Source organism: Protopterus annectens, chromosome 9.part0 (assembly GCF_019279795.1).
Source record: "Protopterus annectens isolate FY-2018-M chromosome 9.part0, PAN1.0, whole genome shotgun sequence".
NCBI classification, from domain to species: Eukaryota; Metazoa; Chordata; order Ceratodontiformes; family Protopteridae; genus Protopterus; species Protopterus annectens.
The window spans coordinates 908,315,467-908,343,063 of NC_056743.1; the positions used below are offsets into that span (position 1 = coordinate 908,315,467).

Consider the following 27,597-nt stretch of genomic DNA (forward strand, 5'->3'; position numbering starts at 1 on the left):
ATAATAATACTAATCAAAACATTGGTGCCCACCCTAAGGGAAATAATAATAACAATAAAATTTTTTTTCGGCGGGGGGGAAACAAGTCTGGCCAACAACAACAGGTTCCACAATATCAGAACCAGAAGAAACGGAAGAACCAGAACAAGAGGAAGAGGTAAATACCTATACCCCTAGGGCTGACATCCATGAACTACTTACTACCCCTAATATTAGTTTGAAAATGTTAACTAATTCTACATGTGACTTCAAAATTTACAACTATTCTGATTTTACACCAGATCCATTGTTGATTGACTTCCTGGCAAAGGGTATGACTTTTGTCCCTAGCTATTATAGTGATATTGCTAAAACAATAATTGACCTTAAGTTATTCACTAGGAAGTTGAATTTAAGAGCCATGTTTAAGAACACCCCCAGCCTTGTTAATGATTTGAAGGTTGCCAGTGTCTTTAATCCACCCCTACATCCATCAATCTTGTTGTATGAGAGAGTATGTGAAAATGATATACGATGTATGTTAAGAAAATCACATACGGGTAAAGTTAATAATCTAACTAACTTAGAGAGAGATATTTTGGATACACTAGATTATGCGGATGTTAGAATCTGTAAACCAGATAAGGGGGGTGGTTTGGTCTTTTTTAACAAAGAAGACTATAAGGATAAAATTTTGAATTTATTAAATATACCAGCTTATGAAGAGGTTTCGCTGAATGAGATCAATGGACCATATAGGAGAGTGAATGGATTCATTAGCGATCTTTTTTTGGAGAACAGACTCAATAATGATACCTTCCATTACTTAAAAATGACCTATCCAATAACCCCTAAGATTTTTGGGTTACCTAAGATCCACAAAGACTTAAATAGTCCACCCCTAAGACCCATTATAGATGGAAGACAGTCGATAACTTATGGGTGTGCGAAATATATTGAAGGTAAACTCAAAGAGATATTAAAGAATCAGAAACAAATCTGTAGGGATTCTTGGGCATTTTTGGAGTACATCAACAGTGTTCCTTTTGATCAACAGTTGAATTTTCTCACCATAGACGTTAAAGATCTGTATACATGTATTCCACAGGATACAGGTTGTGAATGGGTGAGAGATTTTTTATTAAATGAAGGTATGGTGGGTTCTGATGTGGATGTATTAGTGTATTTGCTAGAAATTGTTTTAGCAAATAACTTCTTCATTTTTGAAGAAAAATTCTTTCTTCAAAAAACAGGTAGAGCGATGGGCTCCCCATGTGGGAGCACCTTCGCTAATACTGTTATGGCAGCCTGGGAAAATAATTTTTTGTTTCATCTCCCAATGTTCAGAGAAAAGGCTGTTTGGTATACAAGGTACCTGGATGATATTTTCATCTTATGGAAGGGGGACCGAGAATCAGTGGACTCATTCTTATTGGAGATGAATGAGTCCACTGATTTTTTAGAATTTACCTATGAATTTCAGGTGAATTCTATTAGTTATTTAGATGTGTTAATAACCAAAAATTATGATTTGAATATTTTTACTTCTAGAATTCATCGTAAAAATACATATTCGAACTCCTTCCTTCATTTCTCCAGTTGCCACCCCCGACACCAAAAACTGGGGGTAGTGAAGGGACAATTTGTTAGGGCAGCCAGGACGTCAACTTTAGATTGTGATTTTGTTGCAGAATGTGATTTATTAACTAACATGTTCCTTGCTAGGGGTTATCCCTTCTCATTTATCAGTGAACTCTTACAGGAAGTCACATTTAAGAGAGAAATTGGTGTATTTTCACCTATTTTAAGGTATATTACCCAGACATTAAGTGATCATAATGAAAGTAGTATTGACCTTGGAAATGGTGATAATATTCAAAATGCATTGGTCTCTATGACAGCATTGAATAACAACAGTAATGAGAGAGACTATATAGGAATGAATTTTATTACCAATTTCTCTAATGATGCATTTTGTATTAGGACCATTATTTTAAAGAATTGGTCCTTTATTTCTGAGGATGTGCATTTAAGGGAATGCCTAGGTGTTAATCCCACAATAACTTTCAGAAGAGGTAGGAATATAAAAAATGTTCTAGAAATAAAACAAAATGTGAAATATAAGCCACATTTTGGTATGACCAAATGTGGATCATGTAGCATGTGTAAACACATTTTTGTTACTAAATCCTTTGATGTTCTTGGAAATAAATTTTATATTAATAATAAATTCAATTGTAATTCAAGAGGAGTAGTTTACCTCGCATTGTGCCGTGATTGCCCTGCATATTATATAGGGAAAACGGATGAATGAAAAATAGGATATACGAACATGTTTATGCATGTTCTAGGGGTATTACTACAAATGCCTTAGCGAGGCATGTAATAACATTTCCTGATCATAGTTTTCATTTTTTAGTTATTGAAAACATCCCTGATAATGGTAGAGGTGGACCTTCACCCTTGAGATTAGAAGAAAGGGAGTTGGTCTGGCAATTAAAATTAAATTCCTCAGTGTCTCCTGGATTAAATGACACTATCTCCATTGCTAGTCTACTTAAGTTAAAAGCATTATTTAGATAATGGCCCTTTTACCTTAGTGGTCTTAATTTACTTAATATTTATTTATATCTATGTATTTTTATACATATAAATATTATTTTATATGATATGTAATGAATTTGAAGTTAATTAACAGGATGTGATGTCATTTTTTATTTGTATTTAAGTACTGCATTTCCCTTGTAATTTTGTCTGATGAAGTTTATCTATTTTGTATAAACGAAAACAGTCTCTCTCTCTCTCACGCACACACACACATGTAAAAACACACATACATATTTAAAAGCATAGACAGACTCACATACACACACAGTTACAACTACTTTGTTTTAATACACATCAGATGTCTTATTGTGAGCAAATGAATGAAGAAAAAAATCAAAGAAAGCAAGGCATTGCAACTCTCCCATGCCTGTTTACTGTCCCTGATTTTGCCTGATAGTGCTGTCATATTCCTTGTAGAAAGATGGTTTGCTGTAAATCACTTAGGATTAAAAAAAAAATCAGTTAGTAATGCCAGACATTAGAGTTCCACAGTTCTTATTCTTAAAATGGGGTTTGGCAGAATTATAAAGGTGTTTACCTCTCGGGCACAAAGTACAAGGTTTGATTCTCAGCTTTGGTGACTCTCTGGTTATTGGCTAGATGTCTAATAGTCTGCAGACTGATTGCCTATTATTTAAGTCTGGCACTTATGTCTCTGTTTGAGAGAGACACCCTATAAATAGTTAACCACCCATTCCCTACCCTGCATATACCTACTAAAGTAACCCTAGGGTATCAAAACTTGTCAGACACATTTGGAAAGTGTGGCTAGACTTAAAAAGGCTCCCTGGGGGGTCATTAGCCTAGTAATAACCTAGGAACCTATGAATGAGTGCTAATGGACTGCCTGTTGAAGTCAGGAGACATTGCAGTGTACTGCTCTGTTTGTCACAGAAAGGCTGATTGGCATTATTAACTGACTTTGATCCTCAGTGATTTAAAGCAAAACATTAAAGTGTCATATGCGAATGCATGCTGGTAGACTGCATGTTACAATTGGAAAGCATAGGATGCGGTATCTCTGTCTCTCTTTCATGGTTACACTCTCCCTCTGATAAACACGCATGCACACACACTACTTTTTTCATTTGCTTTTTTAAAAATTTTATACACAGTAATTAGCAAAGCGATGTTTAGTTTGTTTGTGTCTTTCGGATTTTCCCAGTTAGGGGTCGCCACAGCGGAACTCCGGTCTGCTAATGATTGGTAGAGGATTTTTACGTACCGGGTTACCAGCCCTGATGCACATCCTTCAACGAAGGCACGCCCCATTCACGTATGCCTCCACACAGAAGACGCTCTAGCTGAGAATCGAACGGGACAACGTCTTGCTGTGAGGCGACAACGCTACCGCAGCACCACCACCGCAGTGAACACCATTTGCTTTTTTTCTATCTGTGCTTCACAGCAGCTTAATATGGTGCTGTGAGGCAGTGGACCTAATTTTCAGCAGGCATTACCCGCATATTAACAGCCCGCTGGAGAACGTTCATTCTCCAAACATACTGAAGATGTACCGGCTTCCCATTTTCTACAGGGGGAGAAGGGAATTGCCCTGTGCAGCTTACTAAGTAGTTGGTCCTGGCTGGTCTGTGCAACTCTGCCATTCAACACAGCACTTCCTCCAACCTTATGTGGAGTACTGGTAGCAAAGTACCCCGTTGTCTGCTATGAGAACCTGTCCACCACTCTTCACTGCTGCAATCCATGGCTAGGAATTTCAGTAAAGAAGGGTGGCATACTAAACAAAGTTCACATGTTGTATTTACGTATTGTATGTATTAAGATTATGAATAACTCTGTATTACCATGCTGGACTTACAATGTAACAGCAAAAATTCACTGCACATGATTCACATTTCATAAATGTGTTTATTTTGTACTAATGCATTACATAAAAAAAAAAAAGTTATCAGCTCAGTAAATGCTAAAATTATTATTAAAATTGCATGGACAACATTTGGGTACATCTTCAAAAGGTAAAGCTTAAAAACTTAAATACAAATATTAATACAAAAAAATTACAATTAATAATATAGTATATACATTTTATATTTAAACCTTGCCAAGCTTGGACAGACTGTCCATTTAACATTCAGTCAGCCCTCTGACTGCCTTCAAGAAAATCCTAAGAACACAGACCTGGGACATTTTTAGGACAGAACTGGCCAGAAAGATGGACACTGCCTTCTTTCACTTGGTAGAATCCTCCTTGCCACCTACAGGATTTTATGTCTTGATGAAAATGGTACACATTTTGTTCCATACCTGCAGCTATAAGGTATTAAATAACTTTTAGCATAGTAATATACAATGAGATGTTGTAAAATGAAAATGTCTCAAAAGATAAGGAGGAAGAATTAAACAATGCTTCTTCTACTATATTAATTTTACTATAATCACATGTATACTGTGTCAGTTGTAAACAGGTGTTTTTAATGCTATTTTTGATCTTCCACTCCCTGCTACTGATATATGCCTTTACCCCCCCCATAATTCATCCCCCCCTTTGGGGTTGGTGAAGCCTTGCCATATCCCTTTTAGCAGGTGGGGTCTCCCTCTTCAGGGAGAGAATGCTTTATGGCATCATTCTTAATGATTTTTATATCCCACTCCCTAAGGATGAAAGTTGGTATTCTGACATGATATACACAATTGGGGCAGGGATTTCAGGTACACAAGCGGAAGTGAATCATAACTTAGTGATGAAGGTTAATGTCACTGACATCATCGCCTGTGAGGCTGTCCCACTCATGCCCCCCCCCCCCCACTATCATACAGCAGTCTGTCTTTACAACCAGGGCAATTAACACTCTGTCCTCCACTATGACATCTCTCGCTGGAGATAGGGCTCCAGTCTCTTCCTCAGGATGGATCAGCTGACATAAGTTGCTCAGTCTCTATCCTACTCTGACTCCTAAAGTGTCTGAACTGCTAACTGAACTTGGGTCATCTGGGTTACAATCAGGACTTCAGCTGTCTACACTGTGGAGCTGGTGTCATTATAAGTTCTATTCATGATGGACTGCAGCAGTTTTTTAGGAGGAATGGATGTTGAGAGAGAGAATTACAAGGTATAGTACACTACAGGAGGGTGTAATTGTTTGCTCATCTCAAGGGCTATAGAAGTATAATTTACGATTCTCATTTCAATAGGTGTATTATTTTTTATACAACAGTATTCATTTTCTGCATAACATCTGCCTCAACATTTTTATCCCCAAAATGACTTGATGGATGTTGCAATACTAGCGTGGTTTTGGTTTTGGCTTTGGCTGAGCATTCTTTCCCACAATGAAGCCTGTGTCTTTTTTTCATATTCCTCTCCTTCTAGCTGTTCTGTCTGTTCATTTAGAATGTCAGTACTCAGAATTACTGCTTACTTTCAGAATCTCTTGACACTTTGCCACTTTACTTTTTTTTCCTAATGACTCTCTCCACATTGTGTTCTTTAGTATCTGTTAAATGTACCGTAATAAGACTTCTTTTTAAGCTACAACCAGTGCTTAGGTTAATTCATTCTTAAGCTAAAATTAGCTCACATTGTCTGTAAAACATCTGTGTTAAGTTTCTTGATGTTCTGTTCTTGGCTGCTATTTCAGCCTTGACTGATACTATGCAATAAGTCCAATAAGCAAACATTTCATCCTAAACATGCTTCCCTGAATCATATTTCATAGAAAATTTTATATACAGCAAATGCCTCCTCAAAAGTTTTTTTTTTTTTTTTTTGCAAGGGGGCTTTGCCCCCATACCTCCTTATTTAAATATACTAACTTCACAGCTGAACAGCTGCAGAGAAAAAGAGGAAACACCATACATAGTGAATCACTACTGGTACACAAAGACTAACCTCTGTAAATGGGTAAACAACATGAGGATGGACATTAGCAATGTACAAAGGCTGTGTTGGCAAATTTGACTTGTAATTGCTACAATCCTAAAATCTTTAACGATAGCACCAAATATTATCTGTAGCCTACTACACTTTTCTATGAATTGTGATTCAGTCAAATTATCTTTCAATGAAATGTTTTCAATTATTTTTTTCAATCATTATTGATTTGATGAAAAGGTAATTCAATGAACTGACTTGCACCCATTTATATGTGTCTGTGTGTGTGTAATGTATGCACACAGACATATGTATATGTGTGCATATTTGTGTATGTGTAAAAACAAACATATAAACCATACATTGCTCTCTATATATAATGTCCAGCGCTGTCTATCCATATATCAGTGAAACAAGGTCACCACATCTCTGAATAAAAACATGTAGCTGGTTTGTTGTTTTGCATTTTTTTTGTGTAAATGTGCATGATGAACTTTTGCCTCTTAACCTAGGCCATCAGTCCCCCCAAAACAATTATAGATTCCCCTTGAATGCACAAATTTGTCATTAGAACATCCAATGTGGACTTTTTTTCTGAAGTAAGCATTTTGTATATTGAGTAAGCCCCCTCCACCCCAGATGGGGGAGTCATGTATCCACACACCCTGCTTCCATATTCTTAATATAATCATCTGTAAGGTCTCCATTTTTACTTGGAGAAAAAGCAGGCATTTGTTTTTCACAAAAACGTATTTTCCCTTTTCTTTCTTTGGTAAACTCAAAGAAAAGCATTATGTTTAAAAACAGTGCTTAGTATGAAATGGGTACTATTGTTTCAGTTGAAGAAATGGCAGCTTGATCTAATACGACCTCTGTAGAATTGTAAATTGTAAATTTCTGAGTCAGCAGATTTAGTCAGCACACTGTGGAATAAATATATGTGACTGTAGTTCATCCCCACAGAAACTGTTTCTGATACATCACTGAAGTGAATATTTTGAGACTACTTAAAACCTTTTCAGGGTAGAAGCATTAAAGGCATGCACCCCTAGACTCTATGCAAGTCATCTAATTTTTCACTGTACAGCTTCTTCGTGCCATGTAGACCTTTCTCCATGTCTACAACACAGTCATGAGAACTGAAATAATTTCTGTTAAAAGTGGTATTCTGAAACAAAGTTTTTAAGGACCAACATTAATAAACTGCTCTATATCTATATTACACACACACACGCCCGCGCACACACACGTATGTGTGCGTGTATTATATATTCATTCATAACCACAAAGAAAGGGTTATTATCTCTGATACTGAATTAATAAGTGAAATACCTCAGGAGGCAGCCTACTGTTGATAAGATGGGGGTGGTGCTGACAATGATCTACGTACCCATATTTATTGGAAACTGTGCCCTGCCTACCATTAGCACCTGATAAAACAAATCTGTGAGATGGCAGCAAGGCCATTTCACTGACTCACAAGTTCTGCAACAGCATCATAGCTCTTCATTACAGAACAGACTATGTGGCACTTAAAAACCTTGTTTTTGCTGTGTCTAAGGACAGCAATAAAACAACATTCCCAGAAAGCTAGATGTTAAGGCTATGCAGTCCAGGGACATATTTTGCTAAAACATTAAAAAGCATAAACATTAAATTTAATCATTAAAGATCATATTAATAAAAGAATGCAATAATGTTTGACGTTGCTGCTATTGTTTATAAACTTTTTGCATTTAAGTTTATTAAATACCTTATAGATATATAGCCTGTGGCCCATGTATCACATTGCTGCAGCATCCTTATTCTTATCTGGCTTGGGAAGTAAACAGAAGTGCTTATGGTGACCGCCACGAGTAATTTGTCCTCCAGGTCCCCCTCCCCTTCACCTAGTTTTGAGCACAGAGGTATGTTTACCTAACTATTTAAAGGCAAACTCCATCCTCAGAGCAGACAGCCTGCAGTATTTCACTGAAATAGCAGACAAAAGCTGTATGCCAGGCCTGTGCAACTGGGTAATTGTAAGAGCACAGTGTGTCACTGAAAATATTAAGAGATGGATTTTATCCACAGTCAGGGTGTAAACATCATCCAGCACCTGCAGAAGAATTACAAAAGCTCCCATAACTTTTTTTACTTTATGACTTCTGCTGCAGATCCTCTGAATATACTGCTGCTGTATTTTCCTATATGGTTCTTTGTAAGTCAGAAAGTGGGGACAAGGATGCTGTGGGTGGCAGTCATAGGGGACTGGAGCAACTTGATCCTTAAATGGTAAGAGATATTTTTTCATACATCACTTATAGCTACATGGTTCTTCACTGTTTTGTATTGTTTTATCACTTTCATGTTGTGGTCATTTATCAATATTCTTTATTAGATGTAGGTTATTTCTGGACATCAGAACTGAACACGTATACTTTTTCAGAAGTTGCCTTTAGCAATAAAAATACTTTAGCCTCTAGAGTATATTAGACAGGCATTATACCTTGTGTTCAGTAGGGCTCTACTGCAAAGACCAGTGTTACTCACTTTAAATATTTGTGTACAGATTAAATAATGTACGCAGCTTCTAACATCAGTATTATCCCATTCAAAGGTAGCCATACAGTCAGTGGTGTAGTTTATAGTAGATATGGTTATCAGCTAGCCTTAAACACACATATAAATAATATGATGAAATGTAATAAATCTACAGAATATTACTGTTGAGTGCTGCGAAACAATATAGTAAAAAAAATAGATAGTTGACCCTTGTTCCACGATATATGACAGATCTGATATATCTTCCCCCTGAAACTTTAGAAGTCAATTTTAGTTTCATCATCTATGCTGAATTACTTGAACCCAGGAAACTAGCACAACAATGCCTCATGGGCAAATAGCTAATTAGGAAGTGTAGTTTCTCTCTCTCCCCTATAGATGCAAGTACATGATTAAATAGAGCAGATCAAGGAACAAAAACAAAGTCTCACAAGTATGAACAATACAATTCATTTCAAAGGGCTTTATTTAACTCCAAAGGTCATTCACTGCCCTGTAGGCTGGCTTGGCCATTCCCTCCTCTTCCACATAGTTTTTCAGGTTTTAGCATTTTTGAATTATTGTAGCTATATGATACTAGCAATGAAAGAAGGTACAGGTAGCAGCAGAAAGCATTTCATGAGGTGAACCAGAACTAGGCTGCCAAACTAAGTTGCTTGGCAAACTTATCCAGTAGCAGAGACTGAACTGGTAACCCCAAGTACATAGCTGTTTATCTAGGCCAGCATGAAGACAGCACATTATATAGAACTGAATGTAGACTCAGTGACAAGGCTAATGAGTGTATGCACTGCATTTATTGTACAGGAAAAACCTTTACAATATGACCATTAAGCAAAAATCCACACTTCCTGTGTACATTGCCCACCTTGGTGTTCAGCTTTCATGTCTGGCTACTCTAGCAGTAAGTGGAGTAGCTGAAAACCTAATTCCCCTGGAAAGAAGGGATGCCTCCATGGGGTAATTAATGCAGGGTTAACAGAAAAACAGTGGACATATGGGCAAGTCTCAAAAATGAGTAGTAAACCATATGATGTGAGTATATCTCTGCAGGAAAAGCATGGTGCAATTGAAAAAACACAGTGTAATAGAGGTCCTGGTGAAATAAATGTCCTACAAGATGTAAAGAATATTTTAATGAAAGATAAAAAATAAAAACAACGGACAAAAAATGCAGTGAAAACAAATATAGTATTTTTTACATCTTTGTGTAGGATGTTTATTTCTCCAGGATCCGTATTGCACTGTCTTTTTAATCCCACCATGGTTTTCCTGTGGAGATATACGTACGCCATATGGTTTACTAATCATTTTACAGACTTCCCTATATGTCCACTGTTTTTATGTTAAATTTGAGTTTCTTTGCACAGTGGAAAAACCCTCTTTAAGGTTAATTAATTCAGGGTGCTAAGCAAGGTAAGATGGGGGAATTAATTACTGAAATATGTGTCAGCAGTCTTCTATTCCCCAGACAGTTCACTCAAAATTTCCATGCAAAGCCTCTGAACATACACATACATAGACATGCTCCCAAACCTAGACAGTAGACCCAAGCTGACCCTGTGTTGCTCAGGTTTGTTATGAAACATAGCATAACCAGTATACAAATATACTGCCACATTTGTATCAGCAAGCACAAGGGAAAATCAGAGGTCACTCGGTAGGATATGAAGAAGGCAAATTTCAGACACAGGGCATACAAACTGAGCATAAAAGCAGAATATTATTTGCTCCTTATTCAACAAATAGTTTGTAACACTGAAAAAATGAAGAAAACAGGGAAAATACTTCACATTTGTGGTGGGGACATGACAGCTCTATGATAAAGTCATAGTGTCGTGAAATGCTTCATTATTTTTTATGATTTCAAATGCATTGTTTAGTTATGATGATAAAACCTATTTTGTCTTCTGCTAACTCTTCTGCTGCCTCATACTGCAAGTCGGTATACACTGATGGAATTTGTATGCAGCATCCATAACTATATTTGCTTGTCTCTGTACATGTAGGATCTTGAGTGGACAGCGGCCATACTGGTGGGTCCACGAGACAGAGTTTTATCAGAGTCATTCTGTCCCAAAGCTTGAACAATTTTCAATCACCTGTGAAACAGGCCCAGGTAAGTCTACAATTCTTTCTTACAGAGAATGAAACAAAAATGAGACTATGTTAGAATTAATATCATGGAAGTTTAGGAAAGGCATGAAGATGCCACTGTTGCCAGAAGAAAGTGCCAGTGATTTACCCAGCTTTTTTCTTCTCATCTAGAGCTATTCATCTTCATAAACATAGATATTTATGCCCTGCCCTTCTTTGTCACCCCTGCAGTCACTGTGATCATGTTTTTTCACTGTTTTAATCTATGCTTGCTTGAATCCAATAACTGCAAATGCTCTGCACTACAAACATCCTCTTCTAAGGCTTAGGTTCTGCCGGCTTTTCCTCAAAGAAATGCATCTTCATGTCTTTTCTGAACTTCCATATTGCAAATTCCTACTTTTAACTATGTGACCTCAAATAATACTTGTAAGTAAACACTTCAATCTTCTATATCAGAATCAAAGATGCCTTCATCAGAATGCGTACTACTATAGCAGTTTGCAGTAAACGTTTACTAGTACTCCTAATATTAACTTTAAATGTGATCAGCTGCTACCTTGTTCACTTCCACAGTGGTTATATGTTATGTTATTCTTTTCATACCATTTGGGGGGTTGTGCAAAGAGTTAAGCTGATAAGCTATAGTTCTCATGGTGCAGGGTTTGATTCCCTTAGCCCTCATTTGCCTACTGTATGACCTTAAACAAGTCATTTTACTAGACATTGATGCTGGCTTGTCTGAGTAAAGGGACTGTGTATCCAGTGGGCCTACCTGGTTAACAAATGGGTATTATTATATAATGATTAAGGTGTTTACCTCATAGACACAAGGTTCAGGGTTTGATTCTCATCCTTGGAGGACACTGGCTTGGCTTAGAATGGCCCACAAGGGCAGCAAGCCTAGTACTTACTTACATATGAGTCTATTAAGATGTTCTTTATTGTAAATATTTTGAATATATTAATTCCTAACAGTATACTCCATTAATTCATTCATCCATTATCTGGATGTGTTCTGATTACTAGTGAACTTTTTCAGGCAACTTGCAAATGGAACAGAGCGAAGGCTACATCTATAAGAAGTGTGACGGTAGAAGGCTAACCTGACAGCTACATAGTACAGTACACAAACAGAAATTATAAGTTTGTGTCAGTTTCAATAACCCTTTGTGATTTTTTTAAAATTCTAATATTGTTTAGTATTATTTCCTTATTCAATTATTTGAAAAATACTGGCTTATTTTCAGAAACAGTAATGTGAATAAAATATGACTACTTCTCACCTGAGTTTTAGAGTGATATTCACTATATCCTGAGCACCTTTGCATATATTACATATTTTTACCAACAGCCAGTGTGATACAAGGGCAAAACCCCTGCATGGGAAATGTGGGTGGCTTGTTCCCCACAGAAAAATCAGGTTTAAAAACTGTGTTAGTCCTTTTACTTCCAACTAATGTCTCTTTTGGTAGAAGTTTTTTCCCCCAAAGCTGCTGCCAATAAAATGTGCTAAGTTTGCGATGTGCAATTGGTAGATGAGTCTGGGAAGCTACAAGGGAGCCCTCTACTCAGGAAGCCCAGGGGAGCTGCCTCCTATTCTTGGTAGGTGAGGTCCAGGGTTATCTACCAAACCCTCCATTGACTCATAATCTAAGATGCTGAAAGAGAGGCATCATCTCAGGTCTGTTGATGCTCCCAAAGAAATGCAATGTGAAGGGCACCATACCTGCTGAAGTCTCTTTTATGTGCAAAACAAATGCTCTTAGCTTTTTCATTAAACAGCAGTTGATTTGACAACTTTGTGATGTTTTTCTGTCTATTTGTATTATTATATAAACCTTTAAGCAGCTGTTAACTTATTCCATGTCTTCTGTTTTCTGTTTGTTTTACATAGCTCTTTATGCAGCTATTCATTTTTTCCATGTCTTCTATTTCTTTCAGTTTGTCTTATGACTCTTTGAATGCTTATGGTGCTTGTCTAACTCCCAACAAAAATATGGGTTAGAAAAGTTTCAAAAGCATTTATTACAAGGAAGGCAACCTCTTGATACTACACTCTGTGGGGAATTTCATCCCCCATACCCTCTTATGTATACATACTATCTCACCAGTTATTACACAGCCATGAGGGAAGGAGAACATCTCTGTAAAAGTGATAAAAGGGCTTGCACACATGCAGTCTTACAGTGGAGTTCACAGATGTAAAATCATTTTTAGAGAGGTAATTCCAGCAAGGATGACTCATCTGTTTTGCATTCCTGGAAGTATTCCATACCAAATGTTAGATCTCCCATCCTTGCAGCTCTTCACTGCAACCTGTTAGCTATTCATACATAACAACCCTTTCCATTTATGACTTTCAGAACTGCGAACAGCATTTCAGGTGTGAACACCAGTGGCCTGTAAGGAGGAAGAAGACTGACTCTTCAGAGCCATGTAGTCCACCATCCAGATGCCCTTGGCCACTGTCATTTTGCTCTGCTCAATGTGATTTATTTTTCAGGCAGTTAAAACTCCAAGGCTGTTCTCATTCTTCTTCTTCTTCATTATTGGTGTCACTCTATTTCCTATGCCACCCCTGGGTTTTTGTGGTTGTCTGGTGAAAGTCTGAGGACAATAACTCTAATAGTCTGAAAAGTGATACTTCAAGTTAATGTGATTTAGAGAATATATGATTATATACACTAATACAGAGAATGTAATATATCTGAATTCCCTTACTCTGAGGCACAGTGATTCAAAGTTAATTATATATTTGTGTATGTGTGCAGTACATACAAGCTGCTGAAAAGTCAACTTGTCAAATGAAAAAAGAAAAAAAACAGTGTTGGATGTACTAGCCTTTTTTTCTGTGCAAGATCACAGTATAGTGGGGATCAGGGAATTTGCCATTTCCCCACTGTAGTGCAATCTCAGAGTTGGTATATACCGATATATATACCATCTTAATACCGGAAGAATGCAAAGCCCCTGTAATCACGGATGAACAAGTAAAGACTGCACTCTCCAAAGCCAAGAGCACAGCGTCCATGGGACCAGACAATATCAATATCCCAAGCTGAGTACTGCATGAACTACAGAATGAACTGGCACCCCACCTAAGTACCAAGTTCATTCATAGCTTCACCGCAGGCTATGTGCCTACTGAATGGTGCACACTGATGGTTATCTCACTCCACAAAGATGGTGCCACTACGGACCCTGGAAACTACCGCTCCATTAGCCTGACGAGGCTGGTTTGCAAGGCCATGGAATGTATCATCTTGGAGCTTATAAACAAAGACATAGATAACCTCCAAATCCTGGACCCCACTCAGTTTGGGTTTGTAAAAGGTAGATCATGTCTACTAAACCTGCCTGACTTCTTTGAAGCAGTCACTAGAGCCGTAGACGAGGCTAAGGTAGTACACACAGCCTATCTTGACCTCGCCAATGCTTTTGATACCATCCCCCACTCTGGAATTATAGATAAACTCACTAAACTGGGCATAAATCGCTGGGTAAAGTGTAAAAAGTCCTTAGCCTTTCCTGTGAGTATTTTAGCAGGTAAGGCCTTAGAAGATTTAGCTGCTTTAGCCCTGGCAAAAGCCCCAACCATGCTCCTCGGCCTCAGCACCGGGCCTGTTTTCGGCCGGAGAAGAACTGAGACCGGTTTCTTCCCCTCGGTTTTCAGCGAAACACGACACTCACGGTTGTGGTTTTTCTTTTCGAGAAAACCGGACCCGGAGTGTCGTCCTCTTTCCTTAGATTTTTAACTAATTGTGCTGTCCGTCCGGCGGTCTCAATTTCAAGCACAAGCAAAAAAAAAAACTCCTCAAACTCCTCGCCTAAGCCGCCTGGCCCGGTTGGGTTGAAAAGCACAGGCTACACAAGCGACATCGGGAGAGGCAAAAGAGTCCTCAACGGGGTACTTAGCTTTGATCTGACCGACCCGCACTGCGAACAACAGCTCTGCTTTTCGGGCACCGGCAAGCAAAGAGACTGGAAAAATGGCGCCGGCTGATGCCATCTTACACCGAAGAATGCAAAGCCCCTGTAATTAAAGAAGACCTCTCCAAAGCCAAGAGCACAGCGTCCGCTGAGTACTGAATGACATGAACTGGCACCCCACCTAAGTACCAAGTTCATTCATATAGCCTCACCGCAGGCTATGTGCCTACGATGGTGCTACTAGACCTGGAAACTATACCGCCCATTAGCCCTGGCGAGGCTGGTTACTCTGGAATTATAGATAAACTCACTAAACTGGGCATAAATCCCTATGTCACAAGATGGGTGGCCAACTGGCTCACTGACAGAACCCACACAGTAAAAGTAGCCGACTCCAAGTCCGACTTCAGACCAGTGACAAGTGGAATACCACAAGGTTCGGTCTTGGGTTTTCTCCTGTTTGGCATTTACTTCTCTGAAGTGCAGGCCAACACAGAAGGTCTTTGGCTAACAAAGTTCGCAGATGACTGCAAACTGGGAGCCATAATAGAATCACCTAATGATGCAGACATTCTACAAAAGGGCCTCACAGAGACAGATGCTTGGTGTCAAAGTCATGGCCTCAAACTCAATGCCAAGAAGTGCATTGTCATCTCCTTTGGGAAAAACTCAGTACCCATGAACTACCACATAGGTGGTAGCTCACTAAACACTGAAAGTATGATAAGAGACCTTGGGACACAGGTGGACAGTAGTCTCTCCTTTGATAACCACATCACCACAGTAATCAGGAAATCCTTCTACATGGCACACCTCATCACAAAAAGGTTCTCTCCCCTAGAAAAAAGGAGGTCATTGTTCCTCTCTACTCATCCCTCATCAGACCCATTATAGAGTACAATGCCCCGTTTGGCATGTATCTCACAAAACACCAACAACAATTGGACAGGCCACAGAAATACCTCACTAAGAGGATTACCGGCCTCAAACAGATGCCATACGCAGACTGTTTGAAAAAACTCCAGCTCTACTCCGTCACATATCGCCTACTCAGAGGCAATCCCTGCCTAACATACAAAGCTATGTCAAACCCGGAGCTGTTGGACATGCTATACTTAAAGAAATCCCAATCTCGCCGAACCACAAGCTCTAGGAACCTAAACCTTGTCACCACAATAAACAGAACATGCTAGAGGGCTAGATTCCTGTCCCAGAGACTTCCCTATAAACATATATATATATATATATATATATATATATATATATATATATATGTGTGTGTGTGTGTGTGTGTGTATACATACATACACACACATATATATATATATATATATATTAAATAAAACACAGCTCCCCTGCACACCCCCAGACCCCTTCTAATTAAATATATAAATATAAATTTTGAAACTTTGATAATCTGATAGAGATCTACATTTATACACACACATATAAATAATTATTAAGTGGTGTGAGTGTGTGGGGGAGGGGGCTTGCACCTCTGTAAAAAAATAGTTTTACTTTTTTTTATGAATTTTCAATTGGTTGGTGATCAACAAGTTGTGTTCAGTTACCTGCCATTCAATGCGTTGATTTTTTGATAGTGTGATACACTACACACAAAGTATCAGGACTCACACCATGGGATCTAACTGCCATCTGATGGCCTATTCTGTCCTCCCCTTCAGGCTATTTCTTTCATCTTTAAATACCAAGCCAGTTTTGCATTGTCTACAGACAGCTGGGTTTGATTTTCTGGTTGTTCTTCTAATATCTAAGATAAATATGTTGAGCAGCATGGGTTCTATAAATGGGAATAAAGAAACATCCTGCATGAACATGCAATGAGGGGAGAGCATGAGTCAAAGCAGATAAGATTGAGTATATTTATTGGGCTGCCTTAACTACTGATGTTGCCCTTATGGAATGGTTAGCAGCTTGCCCAACTTCCCTCCATCTTAGTCTCTATAATCTCAGCAAACAATAGTTCACGGTCATTTAACACATGTGTTTCCATCAACCTAAGATCCATCAAACTATTTTTCTTCTTCCACAGAACATCCTTCCATACCTGTTCTGGCAATCATTATTTGAGGAATTTTATTGTCTCGAGGTCAACCATTCCTCCCACAACCAAAAGTAAAACAAAGGATATGGCCAATTTCTTTAGCTCTTTATCAGTCTTGACTGCCACAATGCTCTGGTGTCTTACTTAAAATATATCATATCTAATCTGAGTGACCACTTTTAACCCAGAAGTCTAGTTCTTATTTGGTTAGTAATGCCCTGCCTCAGTGTAATATAGGAAAGAGATTGGGCTTGGAAAGAATGGTTAAAATATAGATCTCTCCAAAACCTACAACAGTTTAAAGAACTATTTAACCGTATTAAAAGACAAATTATTACAGACAAGAAAAATCAAATTATGACTTTTTTAAACACCTTTATTGACTCATCACTTGTGACACAAGCAAATATACATTTATACAAAAGTAATCAAATTGTATTAAATTAACATTAACAAACATTATACTTCAAATATATTATTATAGATCATATAACCTAAGCAACATTACATACATTATTCAGTCCCTGCCCCCTTTTTTAAACAAGAAACATTTTTATGAAACCATCACTTTACATAAGCAATCATACATTTATGTAAATGAAAACAAACCACACCGACACAATCCTAGTTGCAAGCATTTTACATCATAAACCATACTGACACACTCCCAGTTGCAAACATTATATATCACTTATAATCTTCCCAATCATTTTCAATCATTAAATAGCTCATTTAAGTCCTGTCTTCTTTTAAAACTCATTCGTCCAATGTATGTATTGTTCCCACAATTCCCATTTTTTTCCTATGATCAAATCGCTACTTCTTAATCCGAAACCCTGTTCTCCTTCAGTAGATAATCTCCCAGCATAATGTCTCAAGCTGGCTGCCAGTTCCATAGTCTATCCTGTGTCTCTTCTAATAAACAGATCTATCAAGGAATCATACTCTCCTTCTCTATGGAAAAAATTCTTCATCATCCCCTTCATAAAGGAGGAACCTCATCTGATACTACCAGTTTCAGAACTATTGCCGTATTATCCCCTTTGTCAAAAATTCTGGAGAAGTGCATTCACAAGCAACATTTTCAACATATTCTTCAGGAAAAGCTCCTGAACCCCACACAGCATGGTTTTAGACCCATCCATAATACTATCACGGCCTCATCTTTCACAGATACCCTTAACAAAGCCAGAGATGAATGCAAACTTGTTTCCTCTGTATTCCTTGATCTGACTAAAGCTTTTGAGCTAGTCTCTCACCAAAGTTTCCCCTACCAACTTTATTCCCTTAAGCTATCACAACCCACACTACTATGATTTAAAAACTACTTAACCATAGATACCAATCTGTTAAATGGCTGTCCACTTTTTCTCCCTTCCTTCCTTTCAATAATGGTGTGCCACAGGGCTCCATTCTCGGCCCTCTGCTCTTTAATATATTCACTGACAATTTACATAAACCTTCTCAGCAAGCTTCCTCATACAATATGCTGATGATTCTACCCTAATATGCATTTCTGACAACCTACTACATCTTCAGAGAATTACTCAAGAAGCCTTTAACTCTGTTGAAATTTGGCTACAGAATAATCATCTGCTACTAAACCCCCCAGAAACCTTAATTACTTATTTTTTTAAAAATTTTGAAATGTCTTCCTTAAATAATTCCATGACTAAAGTTACCCCACATATAATAGTACTTGACATGACGATCGCCGACAATCTTAAATTCAATTTACATATCCACAACAGCATCTAGAAAATTCCTTACAAACTCTGCCAAGGTAACTCTAGTGACCACTTTCCTCTTACCCTGTCTCCTATATGGAGCCTCTATCAGAACCAATTGACAAGCTTCACTTAGTTCTAAGCTTGAACAGTGCTATAACAAAGCTGACAGATTCAGTTACAACAAACCTTACCAGATCCACTACTGTTGAGAACTAAAAACATTTAACTGTCTCGAGCTTCCTTGACACCCATCTTATACTCAGCTCACCTTAACCCATAAAATCATCAATACCCCCATCTACTTGTTCAACAATTGGACACCTTCTCCAATATTATCTTCAAAATCATCCCCTTTAGTCAAATAATAAACTATCTACCTCCTACAAACTGCAAAGGACTGCTGGGATCAATCTCCATTCCAACAGTGTAACTAGAACTTAGAATAAAATTCCTTTATCAGTCAGGTCTATCACACACCTTCATCTTTTCAAAGCATTACTAAAAGACTTCCTGTCTGTCTCCTGGCTTTGTCCCTGCTCCTCATATAGGACATAGCTCTCTAACATCATTCATCACCTTTCTTATAGCGTCCTTTAAAGCACTAAATCGCTTAACCTGCTTATCCCCTTCTAATACCTCACTTTATTGTACTTCTTAAACTAATACACATACTTCTAATCAGCACAACCAAGTTATTCCACCCCTACTTCTCCATTAACACTAAGACTGGCTTATTTCCTCTAATACTTCACTCTGTTGTATTTATTAAATTTCTCCTCCTGTCTTATACGCCACTCTTCTGTCTGTAAACTCTCAGTACAAGGCCTGTAAATTTGTGTGTGAATGTCAATACAAATTTTATTATGCTATTATGCTATGTAGTCACTGAAACTGTGTTATTGTAAACATTGCTTGCATTAAATATGACACCTTGAAACTTTTCTTCCTGGGCCTCTGCTGAAAAAGGGCACCTGTACTCAGTCAATTCTACAGGTAAACAAATGTCAATGAATAAATAAATAATATTCAGTTACTGTGACAGTTCCTTTCATGCATGATATTTTTGATTGGCTGTTTTTTAAAGGGGAAAGTATGCCAAGGCAGAACCTGGTGCTCATGTTGTGTGAAGGCATCATATTACCTTTAGGAAGAAGCTGCCCAAATTCTGGAGTTTTGTTGACTTTCTTTTATTGTTGGAGGTGTCCAGATTAAAAGTGCAGTACTGGATGAATATGCCTTGTGTGAAGCCTCAGCCCATTATAAAAGTCTCCTTACTATTCTGGTATCCATGGCTGGTCATTATAGACTCAAGCAGGACCTCTTTACTTTCCTGAGAATTGTTGTTTTCTTCAGACTGAATGAAAAATGAAACTTGACTTTGCTTGTAATTTTTATATTTTTAATGTCTGCAGTTGTAAATGGAATGCTATAAATTTTTGTTCTAATCAGACTAAGCTGTGTATTATGTTCTCTGTAGTGCATTCGCTATCATACCTTTCACTATATGCCTTAGATACATCAACTGTTTTTTTATGTGCATCCATTTAATGAACATATGTAAATAAGCTTACATTCACACTTGCCTGAAGATAGCAAAGTCATATATCCTTGATGCAGGAGACCTGTATAATATGCTCCCCCTACACCAGTAACATTTAGCCTTCTGTCTTCCAAAGACTTCCTTTATGGTCTTGTTAAAGACTAGCCAATCTTTTGTGATGCACTCCTTACATGGAATTGCAAGATGGCCAGCTGGGTCCTGACTAACCTAAGCCTGGATAAGCTGACTAATAGAACTGTTATAAGTTGTGATATGTTTCTGCATCTGTTTTCATTCTGAGAGACTTGCTGTGCATCTGTTTACAATGACCACTTACACAGAATACTACTGATCTGATCCAAATATTATAAATGGGAGGTATTCTGAATATGTCTATCTGGACTCTGAATCTTGAGTCCGTCAGTTCCACTCCTGTTTTGTAGGCAGTGTGGGAAGGATGGAGGAATTAGGAGAGGAAGGTGGAACAGTTTATATTAAAGGACAATAAAACTGGAAGGTGAAAGAGTTCATCACATTAAAAAACAACTTCACTCTCATGTTTCCCTTAACCTAATCTAAGAGTTTTTCCCCACTTTAATAACAGAATTTTATAGTTATGCATTTTAAAGAACCAGTAACCTCTTCATTGAGCAATTCCTCTTAGACAGCAACAGAGGGTTAACATCCTACCATTTCCCCTCTAAGATCTCATGTTATCTGTGCAGTTTCTGAATGATATATGCTGATATCTAGTACAGCTAGTACAGAAAAAAGACTAAAAACTGTAAAGTCAGTCACAGATGAATAAGTAGGGGAATCACAATAGCAATAACCAGTTTCAAACCCTAGCAAAAGATGATAGGAATATAAAATAATACTGATTGTGGAATATTAGATAAGAGCAGCACTGGTTAGTCCTGCCTGGATTATGTTAATTCAAAATGGGATCATATAACTGAAATATTCATCAAAATTTCCGCAATCACATATCTGCATAAAAAGGTTGGGGAAAAGCAACAAAATTCTGCACAGATTATAAAAAATATATATATCTTTTGGGGATCTAGCAGACCCAAGATTCATCTCCTAATTCAATTACTTTATCCAGCAAAACACACACACCTCCAGCAAAAGCAGCTGGCTTTGCAAAAAAACCTTTTGGTTTGATTTGAAGGGTATTGTTTTGGCAAAGTGTTTCACAGCATTTGGAAAGCTGTCATTATCTGGCCACTATCAAAAATCGTCCTCCAAACCAGACTTCAGAGTTTAAATCAACCTCTCATCCCCCAGGAAAGATACCTACAAACCTAATCCACATCCAGCCTGTGGACACCTACATACATGTGATATTCTGTCCAGATGTTAACACAGTTTATGGACAGTTAGAAGCACAACTGAACTATGCTGCCTTACAGATGGCATAATCTAAAATATGGACACATTTCAACTCATTGGACTTGTATTCACAAGCCTAACAACAGCACTTAACTAGGCAACTGCCAGCATCTTGTAACAGCACTACAGTACCCAGGATCTGTCCCAGAAGAACTCAGGTGGTCTTCAGGTTATCTGCATAACCGATCATTCTTCATTAAACCTAGATCATTTTCTCATCTGCTGCATCTCTAAATCTAAGAGTTCCACAAGGACTCAAGTTATTTCCACTTATTATTTCTGCCTTTATCACCCACTGACTTATCTTCTTTACCTCAACATAATTGTCCAGTATTAATTATTTCTGACTTAGGTAAGAGCCCAGCTGCGGTAGCGTTGACGCCTCACAGTAAGACGCTGTCTGTTCGATTCTCAGCTAGAGAGTCTTCTGCGTGGAGACATGCGTGAATGGGCGTACCTTTGTTGAAGGTTGTGTGTCAGGGCTGGCAACTCGGCATGTAAAAATCTATCTGCCAATCATTAGCGGACCGGAGTTCCGCTGTGGCAACCCCTAACCGGGAAAAGCCGAAAGACACAACAAAAAGGTAAGAGCCCAGCAGGTCATACCTTTGGCAGACTTGATGAAGGTGCAAGCATTGTCCAATTGCAGACTCTGTTGTGTCATCTGGGCTTAACAGACACCACAGTTTAAAAGGTACCTTTGCATGCCTGATTATGTGAGTATTGCAATAGACTGTGATGCATTAGTAGGTGCACAAAGACCACATGCTCATAGGAAATCTTCCAGTAGTCAGACCCCCTGCCACCCGGTCTTGGAGTGTTGGACCATACCCAACAAACTTCTGATGGATCTCTCACTTTTGCAACAGAACCCAGCAGTTCTTTTAAATCATTCATGTCTGCCTTGTACAACCCTCTGGCTGCTGTTTAAACTTCCAAACCCACCCAAGCCCTGGATACTTGATTGCTCTGTCTGGGTGTTCAAAGCATGACACATTACTGGGTGGACCCCATAACTGGTTGGGGAGTTGACCTTAATGATAATTCAACTGCAGGGAGCAAGGGATCCACCTATGAATTGTGTGTGTGGATTCAGAAGCCATCATTGTCATGATGGCTTGTCAAAGCTTAGCTTAGGGGAAAGGCTAGTGAAATAACATCAAATGTATCACTACTGCTTCTCTGTAATCTGAGTAGATGGCCTGTGCAACTACTGGTCTCCACCAGAGGTTGTACCTGCATCAAGCTTCCCCAAACCCACCCTGTTGGCTGATTCATCCTGTACCCCAGAACCCATCACAAATTTTGAATATGGGCACTTTGCCTGCAGGGTGGAGGTTTCATCTTTGCTCCCACATGGTGCATTGAGTATGGATTTGCCCTGGAGAAGGGGCCTCTCCACACAGGTCAGAAAGGTAGTCTATTGTGTAGAACCTAAACAAGGACAAACAAGGTCATACTACCCCCCCCCCCCAGCAGGGAAGTGTTGCTTGTTTGGCAGTGGGCCATAAATTGGGACATCTTTTTCCAGTACTTTACGTTCTGTGGTAAGAGAATGGGTAAGGGGCTACCTAAACCACTCCTCTAGTTTATTCCTTGATATGTGGCTTCAATGGCTCTGCCTGGTCTATGTGTTTTGAAATGAGGACATTCCACTTGAGAGCTCAATTCAGGATATAATATAACTAGGACAGACAGACTGACTGACTGTGCAGGTGGTATCATACTTTTCTCCTCTAATAACTTACAAGTAATTACCATTGCCAAACTTATCCCAAATATCGATAAAGAGAAAATGTTAATAATTAGAGTGAAAATAAACTCACACTAAATATTGTACATATCTCCTATATACATACCTCCAAATCAAACAGCCAAGAACTTGTGGCATAGAGGGATAAAATCCTAACAACGGCCCAGGTTACCTGGATTTGATTAGCAGCACTGATAGGGAGGGGTGAATGTGCCCATCCCTGGGGAGGATGTTCATCTAGTTATTCCGTGTGGAGATGCATAATCCATAGAAGGGAGAAGCCCTCAAATGTAACAGGCAAATGCAGGGGATGGGGGATTAGCATAGAATAGGTTATAAATGAAAAAATCCCCTAGTGGAAGCAGTCAACAGCATGATCTCCCACCCATGATACCCTTGGGTGCCACACTGGCCTCAACTTTGAATGAAGATGCTCACAAGACAGTAGGAGAGGCTGATATACACGGTGATTGACAGGGACATTGGGCTAGCTGGAAAGAATGAAGCAGAAGGGGAGCAAAAAAAAAAGGAACTTAAATACATTAGAGGCTGTACTGTCCTGGATCACCAAAGTAATAATTTTTGGATATGTTAATTTGGACTGGTCTGGTTCAACTGTCTTCTCAATAAGCTTCAGATATAGAACTCCTACATATAAACCTGTTTTAATTAACAATTAATCTGAGAACCCACCACAAAAGACAGTGATTGGTAGAAAAAGTATATTTGACTGGATAATTATTAATAATCAGACGTACATACACTTAGCTGGTATACTGTTAGACTCATTGACTGGTCATCATCCTGTATGAATTATTTGGAGACATTCCAGAATACCAAAACAAAGAACATACTAGTGGACCAGACGAAAAAAAAAATGTTCCATAAAACTACATTTAGTTCAGTACTCCGACAATGTAAACTGTAATTGAAGTACTGGATATTGTAAAGCAGATAAAAGAACTAGAGGTGGGATGTTTAGAAAAATGGAAAGAGCAAATTTTATATAAATAAATGGAATTTGTAGAAACAATCTATGTAGAAAAATGTTTGGGAAGAGTGAAATTGAACTGAGCAATTTACGTAATGTTGGAGTAAGTGATGACTGTTAAAAAGAAAATATATGCAATACATAATGATTAAATAATGAAAAATATTAACACGGTTGTTTTCTTTACTGTTAAAGAATGTGCACCTATGTTATTATTTAAAAGTGAGAATTTAATAAAGTTGTTAAATAATAAAAAAACTCTTAATGTAACCTGACCTCACTCAAATACCTCCTCCTTGATGAAGCCATTAACTATTTACAAAACAGAGTAGCTTCTCTTTGGGGGAAAAAAGTTAAAGCATGTCTAATTCCTTGGTCAATTTGAAATCTAAAAGATTAAGTAACTTAGATATACAGCATGGCAGACCTGGAAAAATACAAACTATGCAATCTCTGTATAAAAAAAAATAAATAAATAACACTCTTAGGAAGAGAGTAAAAAATTCAACACAAGATGAAGAGAAAATTTACTTTCCTAGATTACAATCTGCCAGCAAAGTAATTGGGGACAGTATAATCTCTTTAATTAATACTAGCAAAAAAAGACTAACCTAACTTTCTACCATGAAACAGACTACAACCTAGCATATAAGATGAACACTTATTTGACAGAAGCTCTCATCACACTGCTAAAACAGCAACATAATAAAAATAGCATACTCAACATAGGCACTAGCTACCTGTGGGCACCAATCAAATTAAAAATAAAATACTTTGTAAACTGAAACTAACCACCAGTGCACCAAATAATATCCTAATCGATTACGGGTGTAAAACAACAGACTCCATGGCGTATCTGTTTGGAACTCTATTGAATGAATCTGTTGAGGAACAATAAGTGTCACTGCTATGGAAACAATCATGTATAAATCATATTTACAAACAAGGATATGAACATGATATCTCTTACTTCAGGCCATTAATTAATTAATTAATTATTAATATATTAGCACCTGTCTCCAAAATGATTGTAAATATATAAACAAATATTGAACCACCGATTAAGAATAATCTACTAAAATCTACAGAGCATGGATTCTTCCCTGGTCATACCATATAGAGAGCTTATTTATCACAGTAAATCAGCAGCAGAGTCAAAATCTAACAGCTGCCTCTATCTTCTTAAAATTGTCTAAAGCACTACACACAGTTTCCCATGCTACTACCTAAGCTTTCCAACCTGGACATGAGCAATAAAACAATACAATGTTTTTAGTTATATCTCATGGAAATCTCAAGCAGTAAAGTGGGAAGATATTTACTCTTCTTTCCTACCAGTAACTGTAGGTGCACCATAAGGTTTTGTCTTTGGACCACTTATGTTCAATTTATAAATACACAATATGCACACAACAGTTAAATATGCAATTATTATTCAATATGCGAATGACTCCACACTAATATGGACAGCAGCCTCTTTAAATGCTCTCAAAAAAAGTTCCAACTCTCTCTATAAACCATTGGAATGGCTCACGGAATCCCAACTAATACTAAACTGTAAAACAAAAATAAACTAATGCTTTTTGACTCTGATAAATTAAAAGCACTACTTCAACTTTCCTTCCATAAATAAAACTGATGCAGAAAGATACTATGACTCATTATAGATCAGATTCTGAAGTTTAATCATATTAACAATGTACTAATAAAAACTAATCAGATTCTAGGCATTCATTACAAAATCAAACCATTTTTAATGATACAAACTCAACTACTATCAGCACAAACACTTTTACTCCCAAACATACTATGCTCACCAATCAACAATATTCCCACAACACAACACAACATATCAATCTAGAAAAGTGGTATAACAAAACTGCTAAATTTGCAGCTCTGCACATAATAAAACCCATAACTGCATGGTAGCAACATAAATGCCATGGCTAGCATTGCAGACAATCTGCCTTCTAAATATGGTGTTCAAAAAAACAATGAAGATTGTAAGATGATCTATAAAGACAGACACTGTTATGACCTCTCAAAAGATAACATTTGAAGTTTTGCAGGCCAACATCAAAAAGCTCTGAGAAGTGCTGAATGACATGGGAAGATGGAGAAGAAAAGGGGCTTGTATCAGTCAGAAGCCACAAAATAAAAATTGTTTCCTTTTTCCCCATTAAGTCTTTTAGTGGAAGGCCATGGGAAGAAGGAATGATTAGAACAAATGACCGGCTCTGATTGAGAATTCTTAATACCTATTGACTGATGGAACTGGGAAAGTGAAGCCATTAACTTGAAAGAGCAGGGACTCTAGTGGGTTCCACAACAAGGATTAGTCAACAAATGTCTTTGATGAAAGAATCAAAATATAGGAGTCAGAAGAAACCACTAAAGCAGAAAAAAATCAAACTGGTCTGGGAAAGTAAAAAGCAACCAAAAGTAGTGATGATGACTTTGACTGCTTGACCTTCAGAATAAACTTTATTAATGAAATCAGAGGCAAGATAAATAGCATGCCTCTGGGAAAATTTTGTGTCATTTGCATTTTTTGCTGTTGTTATTTTTTGGGGGGGGGTAGTAATCAGAGAAAAATACCTCCAGCATTTGGTGCTCATTGGGAAGGTAAAAAGGCTGCAAATAAGATGACTACTTTATGAATATCATTTTTGCTGTCGAGGGATTTATGAAGCACTTGTTCAATGTTTTTTTGACTTGAACATACTTTTGCTTAGTCTGTGTATCAAGATGATTGTACCAACGTATGGTATCTCAAATGTGGATGAGTCCTGAAGTACACACAGACCTGCAATGGACAATTCACAAAACAACAGTGGTATTATAGAAAGAATGGTCAAGATAAGATCATCTATAGTAGTAAAAATGCCAGAGATGTCCTGATAACTGGAAAGCAGCCTATAAAGGTCAATGGCTGGGTCAGGTGAATCTCTCCAAAACTCACAGTAGTCCCTAAGGAGCTAAAGGTGTGAAGCATAGACTCCTTTCACTAAGTGAGTCTGTTTCTTCTGTCAACCACTAGGATCTAGTTATCTAAATAAGGTACAAATTAGCCCATTTAGGTGGCATGCTAAAAGTACATACCCTTTAATTTTTTGCCCTTGTGTATT

General features: G+C 37.9%; 1 protein-coding gene across 1 annotated transcript in view; it reads left to right on the forward strand.

Annotated features, from left to right (window-relative positions):
- The first annotated feature begins 8,148 nt into the window (after positions 1-8,148).
- Positions 8,149-27,597, forward strand: part of LOC122811654 (glucose-6-phosphatase 2-like) — a 111,070-nt gene continuing 91,621 nt past the window's right edge. The window contains exons 1-2 of the mRNA XM_044083645.1: positions 8,149-8,695; positions 10,975-11,084. Of these exons, the coding sequence (XP_043939580.1) occupies positions 8,478-8,695; positions 10,975-11,084 (328 nt within the window). The 5' untranslated portion in view covers positions 8,149-8,477. The remainder of the gene's footprint in view (positions 8,696-10,974; positions 11,085-27,597) is intronic.